Source organism: Coenobita brevimanus, chromosome 34 (assembly GCF_032717465.1).
Source record: "Coenobita brevimanus isolate Jiangsu-jjx chromosome 34, ASM3271746v2, whole genome shotgun sequence".
NCBI classification, from domain to species: Eukaryota; Metazoa; Arthropoda; class Malacostraca; order Decapoda; family Coenobitidae; genus Coenobita; species Coenobita brevimanus.
The window spans coordinates 4,277,361-4,286,670 of record NC_136987.1 but is presented as its reverse complement, the minus strand read 5'-3'; the positions used below and the strand labels follow the sequence as shown (position 1 = coordinate 4,286,670).

Below are 9,310 nucleotides of genomic sequence, written 5' to 3'. Positions count from 1 at the left end.
GTAAGACTGTAGATACTCCGCCATCCCTCTTCCATCACCGTCTCTTATCTCCACAACCAGGTTTTAATCTCCCATAACCCCATCCATACATACTGTGCACTAAACAGCCATAGGGTCATCACACCCTACGTTCACTCCAACATTGATACCAAACCACTCGGACATCCATCTTCTACATGTGCTTCATCATCATTATATAACCTCTTTACAACATTACAACTTTCCATCCGCACCACACATGTAAAATCTTCCACTATCCCTTTCAACACTCTTCCAGATCCATAAATACTGTAGATACTTAGTATTCCACCTCACATGCCTTCTTCACTCTCTCACTACAAATAATGAAACTATACTTCTCTAAAATTCCTAAACCATCCTGTACATCACTCACTGGGAATTTTGATAAATTGCGCAATTATGATTTTAAAAAATAATAATAATTACAGTTGTAAGAAAAATGCACAAGTCATGTCTCATTACATTTCAAAGACGCTGGGTAAACATCACTAGATTTCAAGGATGCTATAAAATAAAACTAAATAATTTACAATCACCTATCCATTTATTTCCTTTACTGCACAGAAGCACCAGAACTGGCGGTGATAACAGTAGGGACAGCCTTGGCCTTAGATGCAGCCTTCATCTGCGCAGCAATGCGGTCAAGATCACGGTGGCCCTGGGATGTGAGTCTGCGGCCGCCATTAGGTGCCTTTTCTACCAGCTTGAGTTGCTCCAGTGTCTGCAAAGCCTTGCGAGCCACAGCACCGGAGCTCCGGCAGAAGTGAGACGGTGCAGTGCCTCGGCTCTGGCGTGCTGGGGGGGACACGATTACAAGAATCCTCATAGTCACTTTTGTTAATATCTGCCATTAAGACCACAATAATTAACTGGAAAATTGGCTATCAAAGTTGTAATGCCACTTTCAAAGCTGTTGTAAAAGCTCTCCCCATTATATATATACACTGTACATATAATATATATATATATATATACATATATATATATATATATATATATATATATATATATATATCTGAGCGAATTCGAAGGAGGGAGGAGGCGAGGTAGGCCAAGGAGAAGGAGGAGAGATATGGTGGATGAATGTGTGAGGAAGAGAGGTTTGGAAGTCGGTGAGGCTAAGGAACTGACAGGAGATCGAGCTGGCTGGATGAATTTTGTGAGATGTGCATGATCAAGGATTTTTTACACCCCTTTTTAACATGGCAGCGTCTGGATTGACTCTGTCAGATACGATATGTGAAGCTACAGAACGAGGTGAATGTTTTTGGCGTATCCGATAGAGTCAGGATTCCAGGGACTTGAATGATGAGTGAATGGAAGCATGGCCCATTGGACTGGGCAATTTTGGGCTGTCTGGACATTGCTACTCCTCACCCTGCCATTGGGTGGGAAAGGAGGTCCGGATGATGATCATGATGTGTGTGTGTATATATATATACTGTATATCCATCATCTAATCCTACGTTGCCCCATGAGAAGTAGGAGCCCGGGGCTAGGAAAGTTGGTCCTGGCATTTAAGATAATTCATCCATCCATCATCCAATCCTACACCGCCCCATAAGGAGCATAGGAGCCCGGGGGTAGGCAGTTGGTAATGACATTTACGATGAGAGTGACCAGCCTCACTCATCCCTGAGTGGCATTACATGAGCAATCAACTCCAACCATCCCTTGGATATAAACCTTCACTGGCTCAATCCGACTGGAGCGCAATAATTACCCACTAAACCACCAGGCGCCAAAATCTGGTTATATGGTTACCACCCAGTGTAGTAAATGGTTTCCTGGTGCACAGGAAACCATTTGGCTTGTCACTCTGTGTAGAGTCACCCACAGGCTGAAGGAAGTGGAAAGAATGAAGGAAAGAAAGACAGATGAGGGAGTGTAAAGTCACCCGTAGGCAGAAGGACAAGGAAAAAATGAAGGAAAGAAAGACAGAAGAGAACGGAAGGAAAGAAGGATGGAGAGGAAAGGGCAGACACCTAGGAGCAGCACTACATCGAGTGAGTGGATGGTGGGCGCCCCCACCTACCATAAAAAGAGTGAAATATATGTATACCAGTGTTCCCTTCCATGCAAGGGCGAGTCTGAGGCTAAGGTACAATAGCTCCTTGCAGCATTTTACATGACAAAAATATCTACTGTCATCTCCTTCAGGTTTGAACTGCTGTTTGCAGGGCACAACCTTAAACTCTAACCTGAGTGCTCTACTGCTAGATCGCCAAGTAGCTTTCTTCATTATAGCATGTTTAACTTAAGATCCCTACCTCCATTTAGTTAGGTTGTTGGCAATGTAAAATCACACTGAAGGGGTGATTTGACGGGAAACCTATGTGATAGATTCCTAACTCAAAACTAATGTTCATCGAATTACATGCAACGACTATATTCAAGCCGTGGGAGAGGCCCAGTCATCAGGTGAAAAAGTCATCAATCACGCACAGCATTCACTTGCACAATTTTACAACACTTTCAGTTTTCCATATACTGTACAGTACAATCATGCTGTTATACCCCTGCAACACATGACAGCCTTTGCATTAATAACACACACACACACACACATGTAGCCATACTTTGCCTAATTTTGTTAATTTTTCACAAATTTGTGGCAGTAATGGCTCCTGCATCCTTGAGCTCATATTCATCTACTTCTAGGGTGTTCATTTTCATTTTTGAAGGCTCCAACATGCTTGCATGTATCGGCCTTGGTCACCTAATGGAGGCTCTCCATGCTGCACGATCTATTGCAGCCTCCCTGTTCAGACCCTTAACCATGAGGTCACACTTAATGACCTCGTCCCATGTCTTTCTCGGTCTACCCCTCATAACCCCACCCCCAGTATTACTTCTCACCTTCTGCACCCAATTATCATCCCCCATCCTCTTCACATGCCCAAACCACCTCAATCTAACTCTCTTCATCACAACACCAATACATTCCAATCTAATCCTACCTCTCAACTCTTCCATCGGAAACCCAGCCCCCCCAGACCTTGCACGCAGGGAAGCACTGCATATCCACCTAATCATTGTCATTTCTGTACGTCTGAGCCTGCGAATATCCTCCTCCTTTACTGCCCAGGTCTATTGCACTATTTTGCTCTGGGCACCTCATAATCTTTTTTATTTCATGATACTCTCAGTTTTTTCTCAAAAATAAGCATAGCAGGAAAATATCATCACTGCCCTCAATCAGGCATCATTAACAAACTTCATCATCACCATCCAATCCTATGTTGCCTCATAAGGAGAGCAGGAGCCCAGGGCTAGGCAAGTTGGTCCTGACATTTAAGATGAGAGTGACCAGCCTCACTCATCCCTGAGTGGCATTACGTGAGCAATAAACCCCAACTACCCCTTGGATATAAACCTTCATTGGCTCAATCCGAATGGAGCCCCATAATTACCCACTAATTCACCAGGTGCCTAAAATTTCATTACATGGTTACCACCCCACATTGTAAATGGTTTCCTGGTGTACAGGACACCATTTGGCTTGTCACTCAGTGTAGAGTCACTCACAGGCAGAAGGAAGAGGAAAGAATGAAGGAAAGAAAGACAGAAAAGGGAGTGTAAAGTCATCCGTAGGCAGAAGGACGAGGAAAGAATGAAGGAAAGAAAGACAGAAGAGGATGGACAGAAAGAAGAATGGAGGAGAGGACAGGGCAGAAACCCGAGAGCAGTAATACAATGAATGAATGGACAGTGAGCACCACAAACTCAAGCATCATTTTCTTTACAGTTAGTGCTTGCTAAAGCTTCAGTGACTTAATACCTTTCCAGCATTTGAAGTACTTTGTATTTTGAAATTAAATGTTTTGAAGTCAGATATGAGCACATTTTCATGCATTTCAACCCATGGTCATGAACCAGACGTTTGTCTTAACGTAAAAACTGTCAAAGCATTTTGCCTGCACACACCCAAGATTTAAAGTGAGAATGGATTGTATTTTAGTAATCACTCCAGTCTTTATACTATACCATTAAGTGAGAAAAAGAGGTCATGATGATGATGATGATGATTACTTGTTGGCAAAATATAAATTACTTGGGTACAATCTTCTTTCTTGACGTGTTCTTCACCCAATATTCAGTCACATTTACCCTGGCACACCAAACAACCCATTAGATAAATTAAACGACCTGTACCAACTCTTCCATTCACACAATAACACAAAGGATGGCAAACAGCAACAGATGCAATGGTCCATTTGAGAATGTTAGAGAAGACTACAGGTACAACTATCTCTAAAATTTGACATACCCTGTAGTGTACAATAAAAGCATCTCAGGTCTATAAAATAATTCATTCCTCTCCTCCCTTCACCGACACAGCTAAATCCCATTTCACTGCCCAACATCTGTATAATCCTAACTTCTAACATGCCACTCTTCCCTTGCCATCCACTTCATTTCCCCCCCCTCCCCCCTTTTCTTTGCATTTACCAATCTATAAACTTCACTCCCCCCCCCCTGCCTTTTCTTTGCATAAACTAATCTTTAAAAAAGGTAACTGTGCAGTTTCTTCACATGCATTCTCAGGAAACATGGAAACTGCATTCCCAATCCTGCAATACGCATGCTGATTTGAATTACAAAATAATATTATTGAGTCATAAAAGGAGCTAGTATTCTGATATAAGAACCCGTCACCCGCCTACAGACACACAAAAAGGCAATAGGACCTTACCACCAAACATCTTTGTAACAGCGCCAACTCCAACAGGGGAGCGCATGTAAATGTGTCGTGCCACGGCTGCCACTCGGGTGAAGTACCAATCATCATCATAGGGTGCTAGCTCCTTGAATTTGGCAGTCTGTGGATAAATTATTTAATAAGGTGATGAAGCAACAAGAAGTAACAACCTAAATGGCTTCTAAGTAGAACAAATGGATTGCATGTACAAAAAATACATATGCTACAGTATATGGGGATAGCTGACCAATTCACTTCTGAGTTATATGCTTTACTTGGACAATACTGTATTGCAACTGCATTATATAGCATCAAAAGTATATGGGCCAAACAATGAGAACCTTGCCATTTTTTTTTTTTTTTAAACTTACCTTTACAAGGTCAGCCCATTCTGGTACTCGAACTTTCCCAGATCTGTAAAGTCAGCACGTCAGTCAGTAGTTATATGATAGTCATCTATATAAACAGTAAAACTTATATTCTCACTGAGTTTCAATCACCTGAAAATCCTGATATGGTTTGCCAAATGTAACCGTATAAACTTCTCAAGCTCCCCCCCCCCTTTTCTCTCCAAACAAGGAACCATAGGTTAGAAGCCCACAAGATTATACCCTCCAAGAAAAAACAAAAACAAGGTAAAAGTGAGCCAAATTCAAGATCCGTTTATTGTGATGCTTGACACGCTGCGTCTGAGACTGGAGGTCACACGAAGTAGGAAATACAGACATGGTAGGACAGTTCCAGAGATGACCTATTGCATACATGAAGGGCTGGAAGTAACAGTTAACTCTTGCATTAGAGTTAGAGAGAAAAGGGATGCACGTCTGCTGCTAGACAGGTGCCACCCTGGTTTGCACTACTGTTATATAGTCCAACATACAAAGCTAGTGTGATACAGTATTATTGTAAAATCTCTATGTATCACAGACCATGGGCAGCTGTCACCTAAACTACCAGAGCTTCCATACGGATGACATGCTGAATGGAGAAGCAAAACCTGCCAGCATTTATTTAAGTCAGCCTCAGCCCATTATCTAGAGAGAGAGAGGGAGAGGCTCCCACACCTATCTCCCGCTCTCCCCCTCACCACATAATGTTAAAAATACTGTATAATGTTCACACACATTTATCCTTCATTCATATCATAACTGAAGAGGTTTTAAGTCCCAATAAATTTTTTTTTTGAGACGTGGGTGTAAAACCCGGTCAAATTTTACACGTTGCCCTCATCCGATTTTCGTTAACATTTTCTAGTAGAATTGGTCATTCTAAGAATCTTTTCTTCTATGGCATTTCTCTCGCAAATTGATAATACTGTAAACGAGTTACACGCGATTTACTTCCGCCAATCACAATCACAGATAGGTGGTATAATTTCGTACTTACACCCAACTCACTGACAACAAAAGTGGCTAACTCACCTTATACTTTACACAATTCTAAGCATTTTTTCTTCTATGACACTTCCGTCTTAAATCAACCGTTGATGAGTTATGCAATTTATTACACTCATTATTTTCTATGGGAGAGATTTTCCCGGTCGTGGTCGGACAATTGTGTGTGTTCATTGGTGCGTGTTATGTGTGTGGGAGGATAAAGCGCATGCGTGGCACATGAATCAGGCAATCACAAAGTAGAATTTCAAATGCCCCATGCTAGGGCTCGCAAGATTTGAAAGTCAGTTCGACTCCAACCATAGACTGGGAAGCCTGCAAAATTTATTACTTCACTGCTATTTCACAGTTCTACCAGCAAGAAGATAAAACTGTAGCCTTCGTGTGATCGCATGGTATTTTACCATCAACAGGAACAAAGTACCCAAATCAAGGCAAAAGTCTCATTTTACGTGAGGATCAGAAAGTGTTGCACTGCCGCCCGTCACCAGTTGCTGTTATAGCTACAGACGACTCTTCAGACGCAGACAAGGAACTGTAAACTGCTAGGTAAATGCATTATTTCTTATTTACACCCGGTTAGGTTAGGTTAGATGAGGTTTGGTTAATGTCATGGGGGGTCTGGGGGGCGAAGCCCCCCAGTTAGGAAACACGAACTCCCTAAGAAGCTTAAAATTATTTTCTTCCGATGGATTTTAGTGTTTTTCGTTTGATTTTGATATCAATTCCAGTAGGAAAATCACTCGCTTTTGCGTTTTTTCCCCACCCAACACCCCGGTTTCCCACAGGTCCCCCAGTATTCTTGGGGGGAGGGGGAAGAACCGCAAAAAAATACGTTTCACGTGATAATAGGCATCCCCTGAGTGTTTTCTGTTGTTTTTGGTGTGATTTTTGTTGATTTGGACCGGTCCTTTCCACCGGAAGTCGCTAGTCGCGTTCAACAAAAACTAGCGACTTGCGATAGAAATGAAGGTCAAAATCGATCGAATCACACCAAAAACAACAGGAAACACTAAGGTTGGATGAAAAAATCGGATGAGGGCAACGTGTAAAAATGAGGAGTACGTGTAAAGTTTGGTCTTCCGGGACAAACTTTCAAATGTGAGCGGGTGGGCGGACAGAGCGCGTGCTCGTCTGTGATTGTGATTGGTGGAAGTAAATCGCGTGTAACTCGTTTATTATCAATTTGCGAGAGAAATGTCATAGAAGAAAAGATTCTTTGAATGACCAGTTCTACTAGAAAATGTTAACGAAGAGTCGAAAATCGGATGAGGGCAACGTGTAAAAATTGACCGTAAAACCCTCTAAATACTTCAGGCCACTTTAACATACATGACAAATCTTACTTTTTTAGGAACTCTGCAAATGCCTTGGTGAAGCCTTGCTGGCTGACGTCCTTCACACTGACACTAGGCATCTTCTGTGAAGAAATAAGGAGGTTTCTTTTTTTTTACAAGCACAAATAAAGGCTATTAAACAGCAGACTTTTTATAATTCAACACAAAGATATGGTTTACATGGACATAACCCTTTCACTACTAGTACCACAGAACAAGGCTATAACAAACTTGAGATTCTGGTACACAACCTTCTGCAGAAACCTGAGGAAGCCTATATGGCAAAATTTTATAGACAGTAAATTTAGGCACTACTCTGCACTATTACAATGCTTTTCATAAAATAACAAGCTGTTCTAAAGATCAGAACCAGATCCAAAACAAATTCAAATATGAATAGAATATTCAACAAAAAATGTAAGAGACAAACATAACCAGACAAAATATGCTTGGTCACCAAGTTATGTATCTCATTTCTCTACCAAGGATAAATTATCACCCAACACACAGTGTGTGAGTGGACTCAACACCTTGGCACTGAGTCTATGCAAACCACATTCTCTTAAATGACAAAAACAGCACTATTACACTTTACAGAGCTATAGTACGGTACAGTAACTTACAAGCAAGTACTGTATATAAAACTTGATAAAGCTAAATATATTCAACTTAAATTTAGACAAGTGGAAGAGATGACATATTATAAAGTCAGGTATAAGCACTCAAAAGTACCAATTAAAGGGGCCGTATGTTGAATTACTAAGAGGAAAGAGTGATAGAGGTACAATATACATGTATTACCTCAACTGTATACATTGGTATGTCACAGACAGGCCTAAAGGTGAAACTGGCTTTGATTACTGTGAATGCACTGGTTTCAAGTCACTCTGGCCCCTAGTTTTACTGGCCCTAGTTACTCCGATCCCCCTTTCCGGACAGAAATCCACTAGTTACAGCATAATTTAGATTTTGGATCTTTTGTGTTAAACTAGCGGCCGGAAGAAATATGGGCCTGAGTGACTTGTTTCCACAACATTTAACACTGGCTGCGAAGGCTGATACGTTTTGCAATTAACAGGAAACTAATATAACGCAGTCCTGGAGGTGGGGCTGGAGATAGCTCTGTAGTTAAGAGTGAGGAGCAGTTGGAAAAAGTTCAGGGAGCTGTTGTCTCCTGACACTGAGAAGGCTCTCCCTCTGTGCTAAAGGATCTTTGTCTGCGACATGTGATAGGAGAGTAATGCTATATAGCAGTGAGACCTGGACAGTAAATGAAGAGGATATTTGCAGGCTCAAATGTACAGAAATGACAATGATTAGGTGGATGTGCAGTGCGTCCTTGAGTGGGAGGTTGGGGGGAGGGGGGTTATGATGAAAGAGTTCAGAGGTAGGACGGGACAGGAGTGCATTGGTTTGATGAAGAGAGGTATATTGAGGTAGTTTGGGCATGTGTATAGGGTGCAGAAAAGTGAGGAATGTTAACGTTAGGTGTAGGGTTGTGAGAGGTAGACTGAAAAAAACCTAGGATGAGGCCACTGGGTGTGACATCGTTGATTCTGGTAGACAGCAGGTACATGAAACATGTGGATGCGGCCATGGCTGACTCCTAGGAAACATCACAATATTCAAATATAAACCTATACTACACATCCATTTATATATTATTCTATGATTCTAAGCTAAAATAAAATGCATAACTCGCCTACAGCTACCAAGGATGGTAATATTTCATTGTAAAGTGAACAAAATAGAGAACTAGTCGCCCACTCACGTCGCGTGTGTTGTTGTACGGAAGAAGAGACCTCTGACGCCGCTACTTGCAGTGACTTTTTATTGACATTGGAATATTGCTTCTT

The 9,310-nt window shown here is 41.6% G+C and overlaps 1 protein-coding gene across 1 annotated transcript; it reads right to left on the bottom strand.

Moving 5' to 3' along the window:
- Positions 1–546: 546 nt before the first annotated feature.
- Positions 547–9,255, bottom strand: LOC145396054 (small ribosomal subunit protein eS19-like). The gene is made up of 5 exons (XM_080269518.1): positions 9,226–9,255; positions 7,464–7,537; positions 5,095–5,137; positions 4,718–4,844; positions 547–816 (listed from the first exon to the last, which is right to left on the bottom strand). Exons 2-5 carry the CDS (start codon positions 7,532–7,534, stop codon positions 575–577), a joined length of 483 nt encoding a protein of 160 aa, XP_080125644.1. The 5' UTR covers positions 7,535–7,537; positions 9,226–9,255; the 3' UTR covers positions 547–574.
- Positions 9,256–9,310: the final 55 nt, after the last annotated feature.

Bases quoted from the DNA above. Each gene is read 5' to 3' on its own strand.
- LOC145396054 (XM_080269518.1), bottom strand. From the start codon at position 7,534: ATGCCTAGTGTCAGTGTGAAGGACGTCAGCCAGCAAGGCTTCACCAAG. The intron at 5,138-7,463 runs GTAAGATTTGTC...CTGACTTTACAG, and splicing joins TTTGCAGAGTTCCTAAAAAA to ATCTGGGAAAGTTCGAGTAC. The intron at 817-4,717 runs GTAAGGTCCTAT...TGTCCCCCCCAG, and splicing joins TGTTACAAAGATGTTTGGTG to CACGCCAGAGCCGAGGCACT.